Source organism: Corylus avellana, chromosome 6 (genome assembly GCF_965113065.1).
Source record: "Corylus avellana chromosome 6, dhCorAvel1.hap1.2, whole genome shotgun sequence".
Taxonomy (NCBI): Eukaryota; Viridiplantae; Streptophyta; class Magnoliopsida; order Fagales; family Betulaceae; genus Corylus; species Corylus avellana.
Window position 1 is genome coordinate 3,573,594 of NC_142495.1, and position 27,300 is coordinate 3,600,893.

General features: G+C 37.1%; 2 protein-coding genes and 3 pseudogenes across 5 annotated transcripts; 3 read left to right on the forward strand and 2 right to left on the reverse strand.

Annotated features, from left to right (window-relative positions):
- Nucleotides 1–1,041: 1,041 nt before the first annotated feature.
- On the reverse strand, nt 1,042–3,481 carry LOC132188629 (histidine biosynthesis bifunctional protein hisIE, chloroplastic-like; annotated as a pseudogene). Its single transcript, XR_015912624.1, has 5 exons — nt 3,253–3,481; nt 2,129–2,381; nt 1,939–2,034; nt 1,680–1,831; nt 1,042–1,420 (listed from the first exon to the last, which is right to left on the reverse strand). The product of XR_015912624.1 is annotated as a histidine biosynthesis bifunctional protein hisIE, chloroplastic-like (transcript).
- Nucleotides 3,482–7,352: 3,871 nt separating this feature from the next.
- Nucleotides 7,353–8,387, forward strand: LOC132186552 (uncharacterized). Its single transcript, XM_059600529.2, has one exon. It carries the CDS (start codon nt 7,353–7,355, stop codon nt 8,385–8,387), a length of 1,035 nt encoding a protein of 344 aa, XP_059456512.2.
- Nucleotides 8,388–13,310: 4,923 nt separating this feature from the next.
- On the forward strand, nt 13,311–14,190 carry LOC132186553 (LOB domain-containing protein 10-like; annotated as a pseudogene).
- Nucleotides 14,191–16,750: 2,560 nt separating this feature from the next.
- Nucleotides 16,751–17,865, forward strand: LOC132186554 (LOB domain-containing protein 10-like; annotated as a pseudogene).
- Nucleotides 17,866–19,089: 1,224 nt separating this feature from the next.
- On the reverse strand, nt 19,090–27,113 carry LOC132187442 (plasma membrane, autoregulation-binding site, misato segment II, myosin-like, tubulin/FtsZ protein). 3 transcript variants are annotated; one of them, XM_059601754.2, is made up of 11 exons: nt 26,986–27,112; nt 26,785–26,905; nt 26,447–26,548; nt 25,844–25,889; nt 24,731–24,806; nt 23,472–23,838; nt 22,013–22,256; nt 21,394–21,636; nt 21,160–21,279; nt 20,014–20,469; nt 19,090–19,516 (listed from the first exon to the last, which is right to left on the reverse strand). In XM_059601754.2, the coding sequence occupies exons 2-10, from the start codon at nt 26,854–26,856 to the stop codon at nt 20,021–20,023; spliced, it is 1,719 nt and encodes a 572-aa protein (XP_059457737.2). In that variant the 5' UTR covers nt 26,857–26,905; nt 26,986–27,112; the 3' UTR covers nt 19,090–19,516; nt 20,014–20,020. The 3 variants fall into 3 exon arrangements, with proteins under 3 accessions (XP_059457737.2, XP_059457736.2, XP_059457738.2); XM_059601753.2 differs by having other exon boundaries at nt 19,090–19,532; nt 26,785–27,113; XM_059601755.2 differs by lacking the exons at nt 26,785–26,905; nt 26,986–27,112 and adding an exon at nt 26,278–26,328 and having other exon boundaries at nt 26,447–26,510.
- Nucleotides 27,114–27,300: the final 187 nt, after the last annotated feature.

Genomic DNA, 27,300 nt, shown 5'->3' on the forward strand with positions numbered 1-27,300 from the left:
TAGCACTAAGGCAATTGTCCTCGACGAGTCTTCATACCTTGGAATCGCTTCATGATTTCTTCATTATTGATAGTCTTGAATATATCTTTCTCAATGTAGGTAACCTAGACATTAAATGGTGGCTTTTGTTTTACCGAGGTTTAAATGATTTTATAGACCATTAGATTTAAAATGAAGGGTCACGATTAACAATTGGAGAATTTCCAATTTTTTTTTCAATTGAAATTTTTTTAATTTTTCCCTAATTAAAGGAGATCCGGATCCGAATTTGCAGCCTGACAGGCCTAACGCCTGGCCTGCCCCCTTGGCCCATGGCCTTGGACTTGTCTTACACGTATCCCCAGGAGGCATAATTTTTTTTTGTCTTGTGTGTTGTGTCAATGACAACATATTATAATTTTATTAATTTATAATATTATTTTTTCCACTCCAAAGTCCAAAGCAGGCTGCACCTGTACAAAATTGTCAAATGAAAAACAGTGCATTTGAAAACTGAACTGTTCATCATCTTCAAGCTTTTAACATTTCATTTTTCTGCAAGACTTCAACATTCAAATTCTTAAAAATTTTCAAATTTCAACGGAGCATAAAATGGCCAGAGCTTGAGGAAGGGGGCATAATCATGAGTAAGAGGGGCATAATCAGGACATAAAATTTTTTTTACCATACTAGGGGGGATTTTTGGGAGTTGAGGGTGGGCGGATGCCCCCCCTCGACCCCCCCTGGATCCGCCCCTGGTTTGCATAGTCCCTTCAATGGATTCACATTGGGTATGAGTTATTAGTATTACCAACCAATATATGCATGATGTGTTATAATAAGATTGAGCTTCCCTGCAATTCAATTCTAAACTGAATGATTTGAGTTGAGCCAAGTAAACCTTCAAATAAAAAGAAAAATAACAAAGCAATGAGGCTGTTGGACCACCCCTTTAAGTGGAGGGGTGGTGGACGGGTAGTTGACCACCCCAAAAGCTAAAACGACAGCCATCCACATGAGACAAGAATATAATTCGATTCTCAAAACAGTACAATAAATTAGTGTCTTTACCGAAAAGGTTTTAAACAAAGTGCATCCAGTTCCAAACCAGCAGCTAGAGCGGGGGATGAAAGAAGTAGGATACAGCTAAATGGGCTGGAGTTGTTCCATTCATATATAAACAGTAACTACCCACTGCAATGTTGAAGGTTAACATCAACAGACTACAACGTACGCCTAGCTTTGTGATATTCGACTTTTCTTTTCCTCGATGCCTGACTGAGAAAATATCTGCCTAAGAACTTGCATAACATCTTCTATCCTCACATCTTTAACTGCCAGAAGAACCATGGCATGATAGAGGACATCCGCCATCTCTGAGGCAGTGCTTGATTTGTCCTCATTTTCTACTAGTGTTTTACACAACTCTTCTGCCTCCTCCCTGAAAAGAAAAAGTTCAGACCCATCAAAACCTTCGGTAGCAAAGCATAGACACCACACATTTACACACTCACACACAACTCTCAGCAAACAGTTCCTTTAAAAGCAAAATGTTCCAAAGGGATGATACATGGATAGCCCAAACAATCAAGAAGCCGGGCTTCTCTTTGAATTTTTGAAGTTTGGTTCTCTGAGTTTTCTTGGAGCAAAGACAGGCATCCACTCGAATCAAAATAACAATCCAGTATGACATATAATACCTGATTTTTGAGCACAGAAGGTCATTATGTTTTAATAAATGTTTTGTCCATGAAGATTTCCCATTTTCTTCTTCTGCTAGTTCTGCTTTGCGTTGGGAGATTGTTGACTCTAATGAGTACAAGGTGCTTAATGCCAATTTATTTCCTTCAACCTGCCAAAAATGATCTGAATCATTTCAAATCTTGCTAAAGCTTGTCTAGAGAAATGTAGGGAATAGATATGTTTATCATTGCTTATGAGATGATTGAAGCTGCAGACCTCTTGATGTTCTTTTAAATCAAACACTGACGTGTAATAACAAGTTTCTGACCCTGTATGGCAGGTAGGCCCATCAGGCTTCCCAAGGTATATTATCTGAGAAATAGTTGTGAGTTAAAGTTGAGAAAAATCAAAGAACAGAAATAAAAATGGGCTTAAATGTTCCAACTAAAAGTTTTCAGAAACATACAGAGTCACGATCCCAATCAATAAGTATATCATAAATATTGATGAAATTCATAGAGGTCTCTCCCTTCGTCCATAACGTCGCCCGTGACCTGCTATAGAATATTGCTTTCCTAGAGGAAATGGTTGTTAGGACTTAGGACCGCAACTCGGTTTGCAAAGCCTTGCATTAGAATGGCTTCTGTATCAACATTTTGAGCTATTGCCACTGCCAAACCTTTGTCATCCCATTTTACACTGTCTAACAATGTCTGGGTCTGAAATTATAATATTTCATCACACTCACATTTATTTGTGTATTGTAGAGACCAATACACAAATCCATACCATTATGACTATTGTAGAGACCTAACTATATATGTCCGGTTAACTTTTGACAATGACGTCAAATGATATATTATCAAACAAAGTGCAGGGCCTGCAGGCTAAAGAAACATTAAAATACATAGGAATATAATGTGCAAGCACACATTTTTAAGCTCTATTATTGGATTCCTTGCCATTGAAGAATTGACAAATACATACGTACCTAAAAAACGTGTCTGAATGCCTATAGAGGTATGATATATGAGCATTAGGTAAGCACATATACAGATGTAATTATGTTTTATTTTTGATATAGAAGGGAAGGGGGTGGTTAAGATTTGGAAACTCCTTTTTTCTTTTTTTTTTCTTCTACAAGTATTAAGTCTAGGTGTAGCTTGACTGCTTGAGTAATGATTAATGCATATAATCAGGCAACATTTGACACCTCCAAGAAGTTTATGAGACAAATGGGAAACCAGTCTATCCGATTTCCCTCTGTCTTTTGTTTTCAAGGAATGAAATAGTCCATACCCTAATGACCATGTTGCCGACACCTTACAATGTCTGGTTGAATCTCAAGTTTTCACGATATTCATAGACATGACAGGGTTGCTTTGCCCCCATTAACTCCATCACCAACAAAAATTGAGAGGAAATATTCAGAGATGAGTTGGATACAAATACTAGTTCATTTTGGTAGATCATCTATGTCAAGGGTCTCAGTAGGATATTTAACTGGACGGCAATTAGAAATACAAATGGATGATGAATGCTCAACAAAACACATACAGGACAACAATCTAAAGCTATTAAGCAGAGTACCTTGGATTCAAGAGAAAAGTCTTTCACTGGTTTTTGGGTGGAAGCACAAACAAGATGACGGGTCTTCTTCTTATGGGTGTCTCAAATGTATCCAGCACTGAAAATGCAAAGATGGGCTCCAAAGAAAACTCTTAGAGATTAAGGACACAAAGAATAGGAGACCACCATCATACACCAAATGAAGAAAAATATGTACTCTTGATGCCTATATTCACATTTAGATCGAACCCATCCTGGAGATATAAAATTCAAGTGACAAGCAATTAATCTACCACTGAATCAAAATCACTATAAATATTATAAAATATAAAAGCCATTTATTCATTAAGAAAAGAAAGCAGAAGAAACAATCTTGATCGATCTAACAAAAGAAAGCAGAGAATTGACTGGAAGTAGCAAAAAGAGTACCTTCGTTGAGAAAGACTTCTCAAAGAAAGTCCTTTGTGAGCTTAGCTGTCACCAAAGCCCTTTGCGGCAGAAAGATTCTTATCTTTATTTCTTTTCTAAAAATTTTGTATTTCTTTCTTTATTTTTTCAATGGTAATTTTTGTAACTCTGATTTTTCAACAGTAATTATTTTTCAAGCGATCATTTTTATAACTGTAATATTTTTCGACAGTCATATTTTTTCGGCAGTTATATTTTTCCAATGTCGCATTTGTTAAGTACGAAAATAACGGTAACTTATTTGGTAGCTTTTAATTTCTAATTTCATGTAATGGTACTCTCTATGTTATCAAGAGTATATTCCAACTATTAGGTAGGGGTGTCGAAATGCATGTTATAACCGCTAACCGCAACCGTTTTGGGCGGTTATCGGTTTTTAATAACTGCAACCGCCTAGGCGGATAGCGGTTATAATCGGTAGTTAGCGGTTATTTAATCCAATAACCAGTAGTTACCTTTTTTTTAAAATGGGCTTTTTGAATTTTTAAGTGTTTTTGGCCTTTAATTTGCCTATTTTGGGGGCTTATGTTCCAAACAAAATGGAAAAAAAATGTTTTTTTTTTTGTTTCATCTTATTCTCCCTCCAAAACGGCATCATTTTGGATGTTTTATTTAATATTTTATTAATATAAATATTTAATATATATTTATATTATTATATATAAATAAATGTGGTTAACGATTATAACCGCTAATCGCAACCGCCATAGTCGGTTAGCGATTTTTAATAACCGACTATCAAAGCGGTTATCGGTAAGCAGTTATAAGCGGTTAACGGTTGGCGTGGCGGTTATAACCGACCGGCTTGAACACCCTTACTATTTGGTACTACATCAAGAGTATATTCCAATTATATCACCACAAAATAGACTCGCTTGTCAACAAAAACCAAGAAGCTAGAAATATACTTTAGTCCACAAATAATTACATTCCAATATTGTTCAAATTATATCACCACAAAATAGACTTGCTTGTTAATTGTTCTAACTACATTCTATATTGGACCATATTGGACCATGTTCACAAACTAACTATTTAGTGCACAAAATTGACATTCCACAAAATACATCAAACACATGTAAAAACATTTAGTCAATCTCAAATGGTATTGACTCTACGTTTTTCAATGATTTCCATTTGACGTGAACAGAAATATCCTTTTTTAATTGGAGACATGTTGCTTGTATTCATACCCATAATTCTCATCTCAAGCCTTTGCCTCTTAAAGAAGATTAGCTTCATTTTTCCTTTCGTCTCTCAATTGGTCAAACACAAGCCTTTCTTTTGTAAGACGAATAATCTCTTGTCATTCTTCCGTTCTCTTATCCCGAGATTTCTTCTCGTTTTCCTTCGTATCATTAATTACCTCCTTAAGATTTGAAGACATATCATCTTGCCTCATTTGTGTTTTTCCAAGAAGTATTTTTCTCGCATCTCAAAGTAATTAAATTACAAAATAATACAAACAAATGACAACCTAAGAGAACCTTTTGTTTCATGACAAGACAAGTATGTTACAAATTTGCGAGTATTCTGCAGGGCGGGAAACAAAAAAAGTATTCGGTTTGGCTGTAAAGTTGGGGTCCAAACACACCACTTTGTACAATAATGGCACAAAAGCCTTATTAAGTATTGAAGCGTAGACCAACTTTGGCTTTTGTAAGAATTGAATACCAGAATTGTACTTAATTTTATACATATATATGATCACACCCAACCCATTTTCACTGCAAAATGCCTGATAAAGCCAGCAACCATTTTCACTGCTAAATGCCTGATAAAGCATGCATGTTAATTAACAGTTCAGCTGAAGAAAGTGATCTACTCAATTCAATTAGTTGATCTGGATTAAGTGGATTTCTTATTATGTTTCTCCAAATGTTTCTAACGAAGGGTACGATGATTGAATGCATATATAAAGAAATGATCATAATTAATATTCATGCTCAAAATGAGACTACAACGCCTAGTGCCTTTCTCATATTCGACTTTTCTTTTCCTTGATGCCCGACTGAGAAAGATTTTAGCAAGAACGTAGTCTCTCGATCCCTGCAATACTCTGATAGTTACTACTTACTAGTTAGAGCATCTCCAGCAGTGCAGCTAAAAATGAGATATTAGATACATTTAGCTATTTTTATTCTTTTTATTTTTATTTTTTTTTTTCGCTCCAACAGAATAGCTTCATATTAGCTATTATACCTTAACTGCTACAGTAAATAGCTTCATATTGCTATTCACTGTAACACACTAGATTGTTGAATATAATATTATTTTCACGTTATTTTCTCTCTCTTCTCTCTCTCCCTCAACGTTTCTCTCTCTTCTCTGTTCATGAATTTATGATACAAATTCAAGTCTTTTGAATCTCTAAAAACTCCTCCAAAAAAATTGAATAGTATGCATATAATTGACAAACTAAAAATAGAAAAATAAAAATAACAAACATGTATGCTGCGTGAATCAATTCTATTACAATTTACAAGATGATGCAAAAAAAAAAAAAAAAAAAAAAAAAGATTAAAAAAATAATATTTAATAAAATAAAAAATGAAATAAAGAATCTGTTGGAGTTGGTATTAAAAAATGAGTAGTTAAAATAGAGAATTGTGTTTTTTGACTAAGTAGACTACATCTTACTGCTAGAGATGCTGTTAGTAATTAGTTAATTAATTCATTAGTTAGTTAGCTAGCAATTCAAATGATAGTAATTCAAATAATAAGATAAATAGATAACTCTTATTATCTTGTATAGCTTTCAAATTATACTTGATAAAGTAGCTTTCAAATTATATTTGCTTTAGTATTTGATTCTATCTCTTTGTAACAAACTCAATTATAAATACAAAGCCTTAGCCTACGTTAAAGGTAAGGCAGCAAGCAAATTCAATCTATTGGATTTTATAATATATATATATATATATTAATTATGGTCACCCTTTTCTTCCTTCGTCATATCGTTTTCTTTTTTTGACGTTTTTGAGAACATTTTATTTTTTTCTGGCGGAATCGATCGTGAAACTCGAAGATCGAAACAAGGGCTCTTTCGCACACGAACTATATATAGACTGTACGTAGAGCTCTCTCTATCTCCATTTTGCTCTACTTCGTCGAGTAGTCTCTCCCCGCTTGCAACCGTCGACGTTTTCTCGCAGGTGTTTCGTGGCCTTGGAATGGACCGAGAGACAGAGAGGGAAAGAGAGAAGAAGGGAAAGTGGCCGATGATCGAACCAATTAACCCGAGGTGAGGTTCTAATCTTTCACGAACGCTTTGATTTTGGTCATTTGGATATATACTTTCGGCCTCAAGAAGATTTGCATGATTCAGTAGTCACATCACACTCCAATATTTTCTTTAATTCTGAGACGGATTTATTTATTTTGAGATGGATAAATATGAGAGCTTCTTGATGTTCATGCCGACATTTCTATTGCTTTTAGCATTTCTGGTCATTTCACAACCGATTTTCTGTATCACTGTCTCTCTCTAGCGTACGTAGTGGAAGCCTGCCTTTGTTTGCTTCCAAAACGATTCGTTTGGTTCGGTTCAATTTTTCCTTCTTCTTGCAGTATAGTACGAGTTTCCTTCAGCTTAAAGCCTAGTGTATGTTTGATTTATTTGTATCTTAATTGTTTTCTCATTATGCTTCGAAATGGCGTCAAGGAACACACCGTGCGAGGCGTGCAAGTCTCTGAGGCAAAAGTGCACAAACGACTGCATGTTTGCGCTGGATTTCCCACCGGACCAGCCGGAGAAGTTCGCGAAAGTGCACAAAGTCTTCGGCTCCATCAACGTGGGCCAGCTGCTCATAGATCTCTCCCCATCGCAGCCCGAGAACGCAGCGAACTCGCTAGCCGACGAGGCGGAGTCGCGCCTGGGGGACCAGTCCCCCAGGTGCGACTCCGTCCCAATTCTCCATCAAAGCTTACAGCAGGTTCACACCGATATCATCACTCTCAAAAACGATCTCGCCACCTATGACATTGGTCAAAAAGGTGGCCAAATGGAGATTCGTGTGCTACAAGAAATTTTGCAGGCAAATGAATTGGCTGTACGAGAGCAACTTGAGCGTTTGCGGACGTATGAACTATTGATGCAGCCGAAGCCTATGAGTTTCAATGGTGGGTTCGACCCAGCTGCGGCTGGTGGCTCGGACCAGTTATTTGAGGCTCAGCAATTGGCAGCGAAAGAAGATCTAGAGCTGGAGATTTTGCGGACATATGAACAACAGCAGCAGTCGCAGCTTGTGAGTTTCAACGGTGGGTTCGACCCAACTGCGGCGGGTGGTTCAAGCCAGCACCACGAGGACCAGTCAATTGACGCTCAGCAATTGCTTGCGCCTGTGGCTGCGAGAGAACGGCAGGAGATTTTGCAGACATATGAACAACTGCAGCAGCAACAGATGCATGTGGGTTTCAATAGTTGGTTCGACCTGACTGCGGCGGGTAATTCAGTTACTGCGCAGACGAATATTGCTGGTGGTGGTGGTGGTGTTATGTCGCCTTCGCTGGCACCGGGCACGTTTGAAAATCCTTACCAGATTCAATCCCCACAACAAGTGGAACACCACGGCCATCCTCTTCAGAAGCAGCTCCAGCAGTTACACCAACAGGATCAGCAAACTCAGCAAGCCCAGTCGGAAAGTGATGAGAAGCGTAAGGGTAAGGGTAAGGGTGTTGCACAGTAACCAATTTTCATTCTTTCTTTCTTACATTGTATTGATAAACCCATCTGGTAGATGATTTCGTATGTGAACTATATATGCCTCTGCACATGAGGATTTCTGAGTGGTACGTAGATGCTGTGCAAATATTAATGAATGGGCTTGATCGTTTCATGTGATAAAATGGGCTTGATCATTTCAAATCTTGCTAAAGCTTGTCTAGAATAATGTAGAGAAAAGATATCATGAATGTTGATGAAATTCATAGAGGTCTCTCCCTTAGTCCATAACGTCGACCGTGACCTGCTATAGAATGTTGCCTTCCTAGAGGAAATGGTTGTTAGGACCGCAACTCGGTCTGCAAAGCCTTGCATTAGAATGGCTCCTGTATCAACATTTTGAGCAATTGCCACTCCCAAACCATTGTCATCCCATTTTACACTGTCTAACAATGCATGTCTGGGCCTGAAATTATAATATTTCATCACACTCACATTTATTTGTGTATGCAGGATTTCGGTCCTTATAAGGGAACAAATAATGAATGAGAATAAAATAGAAACAAGAAAAAAAAAAAAAAAAATTACGATATATTGGGGATGAACTTCATATTTTAGTGCTATAAAGTACTTTAAAGACTTCCTTAACCATCTTATCTTAAACTGCCACTATGGGGTGGTCTTATATAGCTCCAACTATTACCAATATAAGAGATTAAGAGGCCTTTAAGTTGAATCACAAAAACTAAATCTTAATCCATTTGCCTTCGTAGCAAACTGTTGCCTCTCCCACTATTTCTATCGATCAATTAATTGAAGAATGCCGGGAGGGGGGGGGGGGGGGGTTGTGGGGGGGGGTGCGCTCAACGCAACTTACATAGTACTCTCACTACTATATTATAAACAGATCATCTCAACATTTTATATATTGACATACCATCCCAACAGTTAATTAAAACTAAGATGCCAAGATCAAGTAAATAATATTGTGGCACTCAGTCCAAACCAAAGAAGCAATGTTTTTAGAGCTAAAAGAGGGTGATTAAGGAAACAGGAAAGCACACCATAGGATTCAATTAACAGAATTATGATGTTACCGCAAAGATAATATTGGTCAAATTTGAATAATATAAATCTTACTATTTATGGCTTCATCATGCGATGAAGAAGTATAATGAATAGAGGTACATCAAATGAAACCTCTGAAAAAATTATTAGAATGGTTTATTTAAAAACAGAAACACAATAACAACCCAAGACTACGTATCCATCAAATCAAAGAAATAAATATATAAACATACCAGATTAACATGAATGAGGAAAAAAATCCAGTTACATTATCATAGCTTCACCAACAAAGAAATTTCATACTTAACCATTTAATCTCAAGAATGCTAGCCCCACCAACAGATGAAAGGCTTTATTAGCAGTTACCATATCAACAACAAATATCGAGATATAGAGTGAAGATGTAGCTCATGTAACCCTATATGCTGATTATTGGGCATTAATGAACTCCTTGAATTCTTTATCTTTTTTTTTTTTTTTTGTGATTGACAATATAAAGATACACACCATTATGACTTATAGTAGAGACCTAACCATGTCTGGTTAACTTTTGACAATGTCAAATGATATATTATCAAACAGAGTGCAGGGCATGCTGTCTAAAGAAACATTAAAATACGTAGAAATATAGTGTGCAAATACACATTTTAAAGCTCTATTATTGGAATCATTTCCATTGAAGAATTGACAAATACATACGTACCTAAGAAACGTGTTTGAATGCCTATAGAGATACGATATATGAGCAATAGGTAATTAAGCACAGATACAGATGTAATTATGTTTTATTTTCGAGTAAAGAAGGGAAGGGGGTGGTTGGGATGTGGAAACTCCTTTTTTTTTTTTTTTTTTTTTTCTTTTTTCTTCTACAAGTATTAAGTCTAGGTGTTGCTTGAGTAATGATTAATTAATGCATATAATCAGGCAACATTGGACACCTCCAAGAAGTTTATGAGACAAATGGGAAACCAATCTATCCGATTTCCCTCTGTCTTTTGTTTTCAAGGAATGAAACAGTCCATACCCCAATGACCATGTTGCCGACACCTTACAATGTCCAGTTGAATCTCGAGTTTTCACGATATTCATAGACATGACAGGGTTGCTTTGCCCCCATTAACTTCACCACCAACAAAAATTGAGAGGAAATATTCATAGATGAGTTGGATACAAATACTAGCTCATTCTGGTAGATCATCTATGCCAAGGGTCTCAGTAGGATATTCAACGGCAATTAGAAATACAAATGGATGATGAATGCTCAACAAAACACATAAAGGACAACAATCTAATACTATTTAGCAAAGTACCTTGTGTTCAAGAGAAAAGTTTTTCACTGGTTTCTGGGTGGAAGCACAAACAAGATGATGGGTCTTCTTCTTATGGGTGTCTCAAATGTGAGCTTAACCCTTACCAAAGCCCTCTGCGGCAGAAAGATTTTATCTTTATTTTTTTTCAAAAAATTGTATTTCTTTCTTTATTTTTTTCAAAATGGTAATTTTTTTTAACACTGATTTTTCACCGGGAATTATTTTTTAAACAATCATTTTTATAACTATAATATTTTTCAACAGTCATATTTTTCGACAGTTATATTTTTCAGATGTCGTATTTAATTGCCAACATTATATACGAAAATAATCTTAACTTACTTGGTAGCTCACTAGCTTGTAATTTCTAATTTCATGTAATGTTACTCTTTATGTTATCTAGAGTATATTCCAATTATATCACCACAAAATAGACTTGCTTGTCAACAAAAACCAAGAAGCTAGAAATAGACTTTAGTCCACAAAATAATTACATTCCAATATTGTTCAAACTATATCACCACAAAATAGACTTGCATGTTAATTGTTCTAACTACATTCTAACATTGGACCATGTTCACAAACTAGCTATTTAGTTCACAAAATAGACATTCCACAAAATACATTGGACTATATTCACACACTAACTATTTAGCACGTACGCAAAATAGACTTTCCACAAAATACATCAATGTAAAAACATTTAGTCAATCTCAAATGGTATTGACTCTACGTTTTTCAATGATTTTCATTTGACGTGAATGAAAAATATTCTTTTTTAATTGGAGACATGTTGCTTGTATCCCATACCCATAATTTCTATCTCAAGACTTTGCCTCTTAAGAAGATTAGCTTCCTTTTCCCTTTCCTCTTTCGATTGGTCAAACACTAGCCTTTCCTTTGTAAGACAAATAATCTCTTGTCATTCTTCCATTCTCTTATCCTGAGATCTCTTCTTGTTCTTCCTTCATATTATTAATTACCTCCTTAAGATTCGAATACATATAATCTTGCCTCTTTCGTGTTTTCTCTCCCTCTTTTTGGTCCTTCTACTTTTTGGCATACAGATAGGCAATAATCCAGAAGTATTTTTCTTGCATCTCAAAGTAAATTACAAAATAATACAAACAAATGACAACCTAAGATATAAATGTGTAGAACCTTTTGTTTCATGACAAGACAAGTATGTTACAAAGTTGTGAGTATTCTGCAGGCAGGGAAACTAAAAAAGTATTCGGTTTGGCTGTAAAGTTGGGGTCCAAACACACCACTTTGTACAATAATGGCACAAAAGCCTTATCAAGTATTGGGGCGTAGACCAACCTAGGCTTTTGTAAGAATTGAATACCAGAATTGTACTTTTATACATATATATGATCACACCCAACCCATTTTCACTGCAAAATGCCTGATAAAGCCAGCAACCATTTTCACTGCTAAATGCCTGATAAAGCATGCATGCATGTTAATTAACAGTTCAGCTGAAGAAAGTGATCTACTCAATTCAATTAGTTGATCTGGATTAAGTGGATTTCTCATTATGTTTCTCCAAATGTTTCTAACGAAGGGTACGATGATTGAATGCATATATAAAGAAATGATCATAATTAATATTCATGCTCAAAATGAGACTACAACGCCTAGTGCCTTTCTCATATTCGACTTTTCTTTTCCTTGATGCCCGACTGAGAAAGATTTTAGCAAGAACGTAGTCTCTCGATCCCTGCAATACTCTGATCGTTACTACGTACTTACTAGTTAGTTAGTTAATTAGTTAGTTAGTTAGTTAAAGTGTATATATATAATATATATTATGGTCACCCTTTTCTTCCTTCATCGATCATATCGTTTTCTTTTCTTTTTTTTTTGACGTTTTTGAGAACATTTTATTTTTCTCTGGTGGGATCGTGAAACTTGAAGATCGAAACAAGGGCTCTCTCGCACACGAACTATAGACTGTAAAGCTCTCTCTATCTCCATTTTTCTCTACTTCGTTGAGTAGTCTCTCCCCGTGCGCAAACGTCCACGTTTTCGGTTCTCAGATTCTTATGTTTTCTCGTAGGTGTTTTGTGGCCTTGGAAGGCATCGAGAGACAGAGAAGGAAAGAGAGAAGAGCCAGAGACGTTGATCGGAACGGAGTTCAGAGAAATCCAAAAAGTAAACCAGAGGTGAGGTTCTCATCTTTCTTTGAGTCTTTTACGTACGCTTTGATTTTGGTCGTATATGCCCCCCCCCCCAAAAAAAAAGAACAATTGAATAAAAGATTCTCGTTGTTTGGATACTTTCGGCCTCATCAAGAAGATTTGAATGATTCGGTTACACTCCAATATTTTCTTTAGTTCTTGTCTTGAGATAGAGAAAGATGAGAAGGTTCTTGATCATGGCGAAATTTCTATTGGTTTTCGAATTTATCGTAATTTCACAAAGATTTTCTGTTTCACTGTCTCTCTACGATCCGTTTGGTTCGGTTCAATTTTTTCTTCTTCTTCCACAATGAGCGGCTTCGTTTTCCTTTCTCTCCCTACTGTTTGATTTATTTGTACATATCTTGTTTTCTCATTAGCTTCGAAATGGCACCGAGAGTAAAACCGTGCCCGGCGTGCAAGTGTCTGAGGCAAAAGTGCACGAACGACTGCATGTTTGCGCCGTATTTCGCACCAGACCAGCCGGAGAAGTTCGCGAACGTGCACAAAGTCTTCGGCTCCAGCACCGTGGCCCAGCAGCTCAAAGATCTCCCCCCGTCGCAGTGCGAGAACACCGTGAACTCGCTAGCCGACGAGGCGGAGTCGTGCCTGGGAGACCGGTCCCCCAGGCGCGACTCCGTCCGCGGCTGCGTAGACCTCGCCGCAATTCTCCATCAGAGCCTACAGCAGGTTCAGACCAATATCATCACTATCAGAAAGGATCTCGCCACCTACGAGCCACAGATCCAGTCTCAGCCCCAGCAACAGATATTTGAGGCTGCTGTGCAACAGCAAATTTTGCGGGCATATGAGCTGGCCGAAATAGAGCAACGTGAGCTTTTGCGGCTACATGAACTACTAATGGAGCCGAAGCCTATGAGTTTCAATGATGGGTTCGACCCAGCTGCGGCGGATGGTTCAAGCCAGCACCACGAGCACCAGTCAATTGACGCTCAGCAATTGCTTGCGGCTGTGGCTGCGAGAGAACAGCAGCAGCAACAGAAGCTTGTGGGCTTCAATAGTGGGTTCGACCCCGCTGCGGCGGGTAATTCAGTTACTGCGCAGACGAATATTGCTGGTGATGGTGGTGTTATGTCGCCTTCGCTGGCACCGGGCACGTTTGAAAACCCTTACCAGATTCAATCACCACAACCACGGCCATCCACTTCAGACGCAGCTCCAGCAGTTACACCAACAGAATCAACAAACTCAGCAAGCCCAGTCAGAAAGTGATGAGAAGCGTAAGGGTAAGGGTGTTGGTCATTAAACAATTTTCATTCTTTCTTTCTTACATTGTATTCATAAACCCTTCTGGTAGATGATTTCGTATGTGAACTTTATGCCTCTGCATATGAGGATTTCTGAGTGGTAGATACGTAGATGCAGTGCAAATATTAATGAATGGGCTTTATCGTTTCATGTGATAAAATAGGCTTGTCTTTTCATAAATGGGCCGGTAGCCCATAGAAATCTGATGTCGCCATTTTTTTTTAAAAAAATTTTTTTTTATCAGTAGTGGGGGCCGTGGGGCACATCCTTAGAAAATGTAAATCAGAATTTGGGAAGCTTTTTAATTAGCATTTTTCAACTTTCATCATTTACGTACCATGCATTCTCTAACTTTATTCAAATTTTAGCTGGGAAATTCACTTTTTTATTTTTAATTACCAATTTTCCAAGACAGTACCCCACATATCTCACCTTCATTACTTTATGTAAATATTTTTTTATTCTTATTTTAATTTCTTTATAAAACCACTTCAAATTGTTTGAGAGGAGAGAATAGAGAATAAAATAATTATTTACTTTTTACTTTGTTAAGTATCACAATATTCAACAAATTTGCAAATGTGCCATACAAGTTATGTGACAGTTACCGATAATTGGTTTGACATGACATGTCATTAATATTTTAGATGGAAAATAAATAAAAATACTAACTACATTTAAAAGATGTCTACAACCACACGTACCATTCATAACACTTTAAATTTGCAAAGCGAGAGGTGACTATTTGATAATGAAGCAAATAACGTGTTAAAAAAAAAAAAAAAAAAAGTATATATATTTGAAGGAAGCTATAATGGATAATTCAGTCAAATTAAATTACTCACGTGTAAGTCACATGGATTGATTGCCTTCCAATTAAATTAACACAAAATGCTAATAGAAAGGTAACATAAAATTGTGGCGTAGTTTGAAGTTTGAGGAGGAGTTTACAAGTTCCCCTTTCAATTCTCTTGAAGCTTGTCATACTCTAACCTTGTTTTACAAAAGTTCCTTTTACAAAAATAAAGAAGAAAACGTACATGATAGGCCGAACCATACACGTGCGTATTACATGCATCTTAATTTCTCAATTCTCACCAAATGAAGTTTACTCAGCTTTGGGTTGCTTTCCGACTTTCAGCTATCTCCTTGACTTTCTCTACCAAATTACCGCATCTTGTGCAGCTAGCTTTTAAGCTCTCTCCTCCATGCCACACTTAGAATGAATGTCTCCACCATATCCATACATTGGTCAACCATTTTCTTCTCCTTGCTGATCGAGTTCCAGATCTAGGAAGATTTAGTTCCCATTCTATTCTCCAAAAATGGCAAGACAGCACTGCTAGCTAGAACGTAGTCCACCCTACCCACCACCAATGGGATGGAATGGATCCAAGCTAAACAGTGGGCCACAGCCAATTGAACCTGGCTCTGATACAATGCATATAGAAGAATTTAGTTTTTGTGTTTTCTTATTTATAATAATAAAGAAATTGTTTTGTTTACTAAATCAATAACCGATAGAAACCTAATTTTATACAAATTGTTTTTGAGAAGTAATTAATTCACTTCAGTTCTTGTTTCTCTAAGAGTTTCTGTTTGAACAAAGGTCATTTGTCATTATCTTTATCACAATCGGTTGTTTGTGATTTATCTGTTCCAATAATGTCAAGTGATCCTCTCAAATTAAGGACAAGTATTAATCAACCATATATATTGGCCAACAAGGTTCCCAAATATTTTTGGAAAAGGCAAAGGTATTGGAAGAGTACAAAGAGCCGCCACTCCTACACTCATATATTAGTTAGTTAATTAGTTAGTTAGTTACAACACATAGATCATAACAATTAACAAAGTTGCCACCCTTTTCTTCCTTCATCGTATCGTTTTCTATTTTTGAGAACATTTTATTTTTCTTTGACGGGATCGGAACAAGGGCTTTTTTGCACACGAACTACATATAGACAGTACGTAGAGCTCTCTCTATCTCCATTTTGCTCTACTTCGTTGAGTAGTCTCTCCCCACGCGCAACCGTCGACGTTTTCTCGCAGGTGTTTCGTGGCTTTGGAATGGACCCAGAGATAGAGAGGGAAAGAGAGAAGGGAAAGTGGCTGATGATCGGACCCCCGAGGTGAGGTTCTCATCTTTCACGTACGCTTTGATTTTGGTCATTGGGATATATATATACTTTCGGCCTCAAGAAGATTTGCATGATTCAGTGATCACATCACACTCCAATATTTTCTTTAATTCTGAGACGGATTAATTAGTTCTTGTTTTGAGATAGATAAATATGAGAGCTTCTTGATGTTCATCCCGACATTTCTATTGCTTTTTGCATTTCCGGTCATTTCACAACCGATTTTCTGTATCACGTACTGTCTCTCTCTAGCGTACGTAGTGGAAGCCTGCCTTCCTTTGCTTCCAAAACGATTCGTTTGGTCCGGTTCAATTTTTCCTTCTTCTTGCAGTATAGTACGAGTTTCTTTCAGCATAAAGCCTAGTACTGTATGTTTGATTTATTTGTGTCTTAATTGTTTTCTCATTATGCTTCGAAATGGCGTCAAGGAACACACGGTGAGGGGCGTGCAAGTTTTTGAGGCGAAAGTGCACGCCCGACTGCGAGTTCGCCCCGTATTTCCCACCGGAGCTGACGGAGAACTTCGCGACCCTAAACAATGTCTTCGGCGCCAGCAACGTGGGCAAGCTACTCAACGAGCTCGACCCGTCGCATCGCCAATACGCAGCGAACTCGCTGGTTTACGAGGCAGAGATGCGCCTGCATAACCCCGTCATGGGCATCGTAGGGCGCATCTCCCTTCTCCAGGATAGTCTCAGGGAGGTTAAGACCGATGTCATCGATGCCAAAAAGGAGCTCGCCACCTACATTGGCCCTCAGGCTTTGTTCCCCATTATTCAACCTCAGGTACTGATAATTAATGTACGATGAATTATCTGTTTTTACAAACGTTTGATTGAATTGAATAGCTTAACTGTTATTTTAGGTGCACCCGGGGAATCCTTCGGTTTTACCGTACAACATGTCGCCAATGCTGGGGATTCCCAATTATGGGGTTCCAACACGTGGTAGGCAACAACAGCAGGAGATTTCGCGGACATATAAACAACAACAGCAGTACTCGGAGTTTGTGAGTTTCAATAGTGGGTTCGACTCGACAACGGTGGGTGGTTCGCACCAACACCAGATATTTGAGGCTCAACAATTGGCTGCGATAGAACAACAGCAACAACCCGAGTTTGTGAGTTTCAACAGTGGGTTCGACTCGACGGCGGTGGGTGGTTCGCACCAACACGAGATATTTGAGGCTCAACAATTGGCTGCGATAGAACAACGGCAACAACCGAAGTTTGTGAGTTTCAACAGTGGGTTTGACTCGACTGCTGTGGGTGGTTCAGTTACTGCAAGAGGGTTCAATGAGACGAATATTGGTGGTGGTGGTGGTGTTATGTCGCCTTCGTTGGCTCTGGGCACGTTCGAAAGCCCTTACCCGATTCAACTATACCAAGGGGGAAAATCATGGCCATCCTCCCCACCAATATCCTCTTCAGGCGCAGCTCTCGCTCCAGCAGCAACGGGCGCAGCAAGCCCAGTCAAAAAGCGAGGGTAGTGGTGTTGGTCCGTCACATGACCAACTTCGCAAATTTTTGTAACATGCATGTTGACTATTTTTTTTGTTCTGAAGCTCTTTAACCAATTTTCATTATGTTGACTATTTTTTTTGTTCTGAAGCTTTTTATTTTTTACATTGCATTGATTTCGTATGTAAAGTTGTAAGCTAAGCCTTTGCACTAGTTACAATAATAATTAGTATACTCTTGTTACTTTAATTAAAATAATAATGATTAATAATTGTAGTTATTTTTTTAAGGTTAAATACTTTTTTAGCATGTGACCTTGCCTCTTATCAAATAGCCAACCCATTTTGCATAAGTGTTGCAAATGATACTTAATTGCGTACATCTTATAAATGTTGTTGATACCTTCATCTATTTTTCATCTAAAAACTTACTAGACGACTTGCAATGTTAAACATATCGGTGACTATCATGTATTTCATATGCCACATTAGCATTATTTAAAAATAAGACCAAAAAAAAATTGAGGCTAGCCTAGACACCCTAATGGCCAAGGTGACCACCCCTTTTGGTTAACCTAGGGTTGGCTAAACCCCTATTTAGCTATTTAAGAGTGGTCAAACCAACCCCAGTAGCTATAGGGGTGGTTCAGCCACTCTCAAGATGGCCATAATGGATAGTCGAGCCACTCCTAAATATTTTTTATTTCATTTTGTTTTTGGTTTTTTTTTTTTTTAAAAAAAATATTATTACTTTTAAATGATACTAATGTGTCATATAAGATATGTGGTAGTCACTAATAAGTTTTTGGATGGAAAATGAATAATAATACTAACTACGTTTATAAGATGTCCACAACATGTACCACTCAAGCTAAAGGTAACTATTTGATGTAATTCCCTTTTTTCCCCTCTCCCGCTTTGAATTAAAAAAATTAAAAATTAAAAATTAAAAACAGGGTAACCATTTGATAATGAAGCAAATAACAAGCGTTAAAAAAGTATTTAACCAAACTACTTTTCATTTTGATGCAATATGGTAACACAAATATGGTCATAATACCTCCCATGGACGATTCATCGCTATGACCATGGGCTGTGGTAACTCATGGCCTGTGGGTCTCTCTTTCTTCCATTGCCAATCCCTTCATAGCCATGAGATTTGACAGACAAAGTGATTTTTTAAAATATATATATTTTTGAGGCAAGCCTCGATGGATAATTCAGTGAAATTAAATTACAAACGTGTAAGTCACATGGGGTATTTTCTTCCAAATTAACAGAAAAAGGCTAATGGAAAGGTAACATAAGAGTGTGGCGTAGTTTTTTTTTTTTTTCGAAGTTCGAAGAGTTTACAAGAGTGGCAATTAGTGTAGTTCCCCTTTCAACTTTCTTGAAGCCTGTTATACCCTAATATAATCTTGCAAGACACCTCGTAAATAATTTTTATACCTAGACTTGCAAAGTTCCCTATACAAAAGTAAAGAAGAAAACGTGATTAGCCGAACTCCAAGTAGTCTTGCACCATACAAGTGTGTGTACAAGCATCTTTCTCAATTCTCACCAAATGAAGCTTACTCAGCTTTGGGTTGCTTTCCGACTTCCAGCTATCTTTGACTTTCTCTACCAAATTACCACATCCTGTGCAGCTTTTAAGCTCTCCTCCATGCAAATGGCAAACCATTTCCCCACTTCAATGAATGTCTCCACCTGCCTACAGCCATATCCTGACAAAAAAGAATCCTAGACAATATTCAGCATTTGAATCATTTCATTAACCATGCATCATGATAATAAGATACAGTTATATACAAGAAAGATTTTAATTAATCTTACTTCACCCAGCTGCTTAAAGACTATTGGTAGTACTATATATAAGATGTGAAGTTGACTATATTTATCTACTTTCCATATAAACCAAACTTATTGGGATTAATATGTTCCACAAAAATTTGCAACCAAAGCCTAGAATTTTGACCAGGGGCAAAGTTAGGCTTAAGCTGAACAAAGCCACCTGTTTCCACACGATCTCACAATTTTTCTGCAACATCTGACATTAGAAAATATTTTATACTGTGCATTAGATCGACAAGAAGCCTTGAAAGTGGAATTTATCTCCATTACCATTGCAGCAAACTATCAGAGATACATGGGTCAACCATTTTCTTCTAAAAAGTGTAACTTGGAGAAAACAAATGAAAAAGAAACCAATATTCACACTCACCAGAAACTCAATCTGAATCTGACGACATCTGAGAATAAGGATCCAATTCCACAACCATTTTAGAGAGCGTCTCTCTCATGTCTTCTAATTCATCCATTCCAAATCCCCATCTCCTAACTAAGTCAGCCCCAGCTGCTCCTTGCTGAGTTCCAAATCTACGAAGATTTCCCAATCTATTCTCCAAAAATGGCAAGACAGCACTGCTAGATCGTAGTCTACCCGCCAATGGGATGGAATGGATGTCAAGTGATCCCCTCAAAGGAGAAGTATTGACTGGACTACCCAACAGCTCACCATGTTGGCCAACAAGGTTCCCAAATATTTTAGGAAAAGGCAAAGGTATTGGAAGAGGACAAAGAGCCACTGATAGATTGCAGAACATTGGTCTTGTCATTGCCTTTTCATAAGCAGCATTAACCACATCCTTTACATCAGAAACTGAAGCCCGATGGCCTCCTGTATAACAAAACAATAAATCAAACATTAAATGCATGGAATCCTCATCAAACACAGAGTAATGGTCTGTAATAAGTACTTTAGCCTGGCATACTTAAGAGCCTACTGCAAGCAAAGTTAGGACGGACTCCATTGTCATGTATCTACCTTATTTTCTCCCAGTAAAGAAAATGGCAAGAAGAAACAAGGAAGAAGAAAAAATACATCATTAAGCTAAGCCCAACACTAGTCAAACTTCACAGACAGACTTTAAAGGTCCATCCAATTCCTATTGAATAATTTAGTGGTCTTGAAGTAAGATAAATGTGATCCTGAAAATCCCGCAGGTGAACCTCCAACTCCAAAAATTAAAACCTCTGATAAGAAATTTTACGTCTCTTCCAATTAGCAGGAGACAAGCCAATAGATTATTTTAATAATGGATTTAGAATTGTTGGCTAAACACATCCTTTGAAAAATGTTTCCAGGGGAACAAGAAGCCTTTTATTTCATTCTTCTTGCCAGTAAAGCCTACTTGACATCCAGAACAATAAATAAGATAGTAATGTAGTATAGATGGAGATTAGGATCATAAAATATAGATTGAAGCAGATAAATGAGAACAGTTCTTTAGGAGCACATTTAACAATGTCCAGCAGACTAGGACAAGAAAAATAAAGATCATGACACATGCATAGATTCTAAAAGTACCTGACCCAAGGGCTCCATGGATGGTCATGGATTCCACCGATTGCAAGTCCTCCACATCCTCTGCTATCTCAGGTGTCAACGTCTGTAAATTCCCTAGCAAAGATTGCCCAACCTGTTTCCCTGGATTCCAGAATTACAAATAATTAACCAAGCTCATTGCTTGAAAGGAAGAATTGTTGAGGGGATACAAAAGGCCTCTACCCTGCCCTCCTGAAAAGCCATCCAGATATTTACCAGTCAAATAAGGTGCTGGCATTGCAACATCCAAAATAGCCACCATATTCCGCCTAGCTCCCCCTGCTAGCATTTGTATGAGACCATTGATGTCGACAGCACCAGAAACATAACGTGAATCAGCAGTGGGACCAAGTGGTTCCATTCGGAATGGGAGACTAATAGAGTGCAGTGCAGCAGCATAAACGGCACTGCAGTGGTAAGGCCTCTCATCTTCAATGCGGAGGTACGGGGAAGCTTGACCTTCATAATAACACAAACATACTTATATAGGAAAAAAAGGGGGCGGGGGACTGAAGACAGTTGAAATGTATCACTATCGAAGAGTATAGACTGATTCAACATGACAAATAGGACCCAGCTAAATCCATAATGCCAGGATCAATATAGTCAATATAAGAATAAAACATGTCACTATTGTCACAATTAGCAAATGCATCAATATCTAGACAATCAACAAAACCCGGTTTATAGGACACAAGAACCAGACACTGGGAAAAAATGCTTCAAAGTCAACATGGTAAAGAAATGGCACATTAATAGCAACAACGCATTACTAAGGATGGGTAGAGAAACATCTGAAATAATACATTCCACATCTATACTATTGCTTGCTTACTCAAGGAGGGGAGACCAACTGGCACGATCAGTTTACAGAAGGATGACAGTCTTGAAAATGAAACTGCATCATGAAGTTTCTTAGAGATTGTTTGCTTCTGGCTTTTATGGATCGTGTGAGAAGCAGGATCCCTGACAGAATAGAGCAACACAGGTGTGTTTGTGTATTCATCGGCAATAGTCTCCAGAAAATCTGCAGCTACAGAGGAGAAACCGCCTGAATCGTCGACAATGAACTGAAAACCCTGTCAAAATTACCAAAGATTCAGCAACAAAGAAAAAGAAGCATATAGATTATAGATCAAATCAGAATTCATATTGAGAATCCCAGCATCAATGGGCATACACAAAAGTGCCTGCAAGCTAAACTCTATCTCTGCAAGTAGACAGTTTTCCAGACTAAATTTAATCCAAGCATCAATATGCAAAAGGTCAACATAAAGTTCATGAAGCTAGCCTCTAACCATCCCAATAATCATGCTTCATTGGTTTAGATATCTGACCACGTTCTTGAAATCCAAGGATGCTCTCAATAGGCCTGTCATGTGGAACGATCACAGACCTTATAAAGAAAGCAGACCTTGCACATTGTTTTATAGCCACAAAGATAATGATTACAGGCAATATTGAATGATCTAGAAAACAGGTTTTAAAATTACTCAAAATAAAAGGAGCCTAAAATGAAATCATATACAAAATTTAGATAGAGTAATGATGACAAGAAGGAAATATGGTTAAACCATGAATGTATACTTGGTCCAAATAAAGAACAGAAATATCAGCTTCAGGCTCTATCTGATACAATTTCAGATCCCAGACAAGTAATGTAACACTAACAAACTTGACAATATTCAAACGCTTGTAGTAGAGACTGCCAACCCTTGTTGACAAGTGACGATCACAATGCTCCATTTGAGAGAAGCACACCAAGGATTGTGTTCTTGGATGCAAATTTTACCTTATAGGCAACAATCCCCAGTACTATAGGTAGTACAAAACTTGGTACTGAGAAATTCTAAAGCCATCCAAGAAAAGGTCCCATCCTCCTCAAACCAAGAAAAATTGAGATAGCAAAATGGTAATTACCATTTGAACACCAGTATAAGTTTCTCCATTCATCTTTTTACTTCTATAAACTTATTAAAAGAAAAAAGTAAAAGAAAGTTTTTGATAATAAACTATAAGATAACTTGGACATATAATATAGGGCATTTTGCTCATATAAGGAAGACTCGAATCATAATATATATAGGTGAGAAATCGAAATCTTCACCCACTCCTAACTTCAAGGGACATGCAGCAAGATATTATTAATCTTGAACTTCATAAAGTGAATATCACAGATTTCTGTACATTGCATCAATGTTGGGGTAAAATATAAAAATAAGGACATAAGACCGATAATATTGGAGTTTCCCCTGATATGATCAAACCAAATGTGAGAAGCTTTTGTTATATACCTGAATATGGTCACACTCTTCTAGAAAAAAGCGAAGCCTGTCACTAATTTCTTCTCCTCGTAAAGCCCAAGAGAAGGCATCCCTTCCAATTCCATAATTGTCAAATTCCTGAGCGTCCATCCATAATCCATTCAGTTCATGTAAACTTTGGTGATGGTAATGAACTTTTGAGAAGTCTGTCCAATATTGAACACCGTTTTCTAAGGATTCGACTATATCCTCATCCTGAATTTCTCGTTGGGGACTATTCCTTACATCATTGACGCCATCCACTGGAGTCAAATTCTCCTGCTCTTCTTCATGCAATCTTTGCAAGAATAAATTTCTCCTTCTAGGTTCAGCTGCATGAGTGGAAACATTACCAGTCCTGCACATTGGTTTACAGATATTCAATTCATTAACACCACAGCAAAAAGATTACAGGACCATATGTGGAAATAATTCCACTCTCAGCAGGCTCACAGATTTGTTGCTTTACTTAGGGGGTACATTGCTTCAAGAAGCCTCTAGAGGTTAATGAGACTGAGTTCATGTCACACCTATGATTCTCTAAATGTTAATATATCTAGGCACTCTCCTTTTAGGTGAGAAAACATGTGATTAAAAGACTAATTACATCCAGGAAGCTACAACACAAAAATATACTAAAAAGTAGGTATGATCATGCTAGCATTACCGTAATCCAGCGCACTGTTTCTGCAAATTGCAGCATATGGATATACGAATGATGTAAGACAGATCAAAGAACATGCAGAATCTTCATTACACCGGTAGGGCCCAAAGCATGTAATGACTAAGAGTAAACAACATAAAAAAAATGCTCAAACAGAAAAGTTTGAAGTGCTTGCTTCCATTGGAAATAATGGTCACAGACGAATAGATCAGATGAAAATCTAAGGTTTGCAATCTTAGTTGACATGTAATTGAATGAGGCCAACTCATGTTAAATTCGAATTACACAGGAAGAACACACTATTAGAAGATATTATCATGAGGGGACATATGTTTTCAACAGTTGAGAGTGTTCTAAATGGCAGAAATTAGACTATATATTATTTGCACAGACCTCGACTATTTTAAAATACCACCTCAAAAATTAATGCGACTAACAAAACTAAATCACTAATAAAGCCATCATTTCAAACATGCATGCAAAACTATAATAATATTAAAATCATACTTTTGTAAAACCAAAATCACTAATAAGAAACAGAATATTGGAGCTGCTAATATTAAAATATATACAAAAAAATTCTCACCATGTGATAACATCTGGTGGTGCAGATGCAACCTTGTTATATAATGAACCACATGAACTCATAGATCCAAGTGACCCTATAATGTCAAAAAAAAACTCCCCAGTGAATTGATTTCAAGTGAGAAACACGAATCCAAAATGAAATGACAAATGATAGATCCTCCACTGTCAATTTTACACTAATATCAGTTTCTATTGATTGAGATGTTTTTAATGAAAGATAAGCAAGGATTTTGATCTATCATTAATCTTTTAACAAGTTTATGATAAAAATAAAGTAGCAAAGAAATTGATGGAGGTCATAACTAACACCCCACACAAAACAGACCACCATTAGCTAGACATAATGCTCTCCTTGGCACTTGGGAGATGTACATCGAAAAGGACCTGTCTACAGTTTGATTATGGAAATTTGAAAATAGATTTCAGGAAATGATATCCAGGAACCATGTTGTTCCCATCCTCAAGATCATGTCTAGGGGGCACTACAACTATGATGTTTATGTTTTTCTCATGTCTATTTCCATCCAAAGTTGAAAAACGGCCCCCAGAGTGTAGAAGAGAAATGATAGGGCACCAACTTGAACTAAATCATGTTTCTGAGCAGACAATGACTCATGGCACAAATGAAACTTCCTCCCCCAATAAGAATGAGATAGAGGGTGTGGTCATGGGTTCAAATCTCATAGTGCATCTGTTACTTACTAATAAAATGATCATGTGTTAAGAGTAGCATATAGATGGCCATTAAGACTTATAGGCAATTTACCAAAGCACCAAAAATTATACAGAATTCATAGTCAACTACAGTTTGAGAACAATCCAGTTCTACGCTGAATTAATGGATAATGATTGGGCTTCACTTCACAAGTCAGGAATGACATCATTTTTCAAAACTAGTACATTTACAAGAGATGAGCCAAAAAGGTGGACGACAAGCAAGATATGTGGCCACTTATCCAGAATGAAAAGAATCCTTGTCATCTCAAATGCTACTACCACATACAGAGATTATGTAAATAGACACAGTTATATTAATAGATAGATACCATTATCCAAGGCAAAAAGAATTCTAGAGCAAGTATTCTTGTAACATGGTAGATAAATTAAGTACCTTGGAAGTCAACTGAAACCAGGCGCGGAGTATATGTAAGGGTGCCCTGCACATGTTTTGGCAGCGATGCTGTTAGCAATGTATCTCCACAAAAACTGTGCAAGGTAGAAATGACAAAAGCAAGTCCTTAGATTTACAGCAAATCAGTTCACAATGGTCTAGCATGAGACAATCTCAAGGGCAAATATTTCTTCATTCTAAGAAAGCATAAATATTAAATGGGAGAAAACATTGAAAAAAAAAAAAAAAAATCAAATGTACAAGAATAACAAAATCCTATCGCTACTTAATATGACAATTATAAGCAGAAAAACGACACGCATTAATCTCAAGAAAAAAAAAAGGGGGGGGGTGTTCAAAAGAAAAAAGAGAAGGAAATAAAAATTGTGGTTGAAAAGTATGTACTTCTTCCATATAAACATAGAGAACCTTACTTATATTTTGCTAAACTTTCTTTCAATAACAATGAGTTAACGATGGACTATCTGAAACAATATCAACACACCAAAACAAATGAGCCACTAACAAAATCATTTAAGCTTTTAAGTAACAACGATTGCAGAAAATCTTCTTAAATTTCACTTGAATGTCATAAATTTCTACCTGTTGTGTCTCGCCAGAACGGTAGAGCGCGTCCATGTTTAAAGAATGATTCTTGAATACTGGATCACTAGAAGGATCCTCAGCCAACCCAAGCAACTCATCCTTCAGCATATCAAGCACACGAAGTTAATTAATAATACATCACTTTTTAAAAATGCCTAAATAACTTCAAATAACCTCTATAATCACAGAATCAAAGGAGTTCTTCACGTAATTTCTATATACAGAGTAATTACATGCAAATGAAAAATCTGTAAATGATTCTCAAATGCGACATTTATATTAAGTTTATAATCACAATATTTACAGAGAAACGAAGAAGTTTGTAAAATCAGTACCTGGAAGTTCCAGAAGTGAGAGCCGATGAAGTTGGCGAAACTTCCGACTTGGATGGTCACAACTTCCTTCATGCTTACCCTGTCGTTGGAAGCGATTACTTCACGTAATCTCCTTCCTTAACTAAATTGTAGTCGTTCAGTAATCGTGATTATGCTGCTAAAAAGTTTTAAGCCCTAGAAGATTCTGCAACTACTACTAACCTACGTATTAGGGTTCTCAGAAATCCACAGCCAAAACGAGCCTGGCGTAGTTTATATGTGTTCTACTTGGTTTGATCGAAGCGAGGGAAGAGAAGCTGAAGCGGTGGAAAGAGGTGTGACTTGATTCGACCGAGTGAACCAAACGGCAACGTTTTAGCGTTTTCGAGAGACACTGCTTTTTTAGGATTAACTTGAATACAATAATAGAAACTCACAAGGCTAACGTGCAATAATCCTTGAAATATTTATTATTAAAAAATAAATAAATATTAATATTATAGAAGAAAAATGTGGTATATAAAATTATTTTAACTT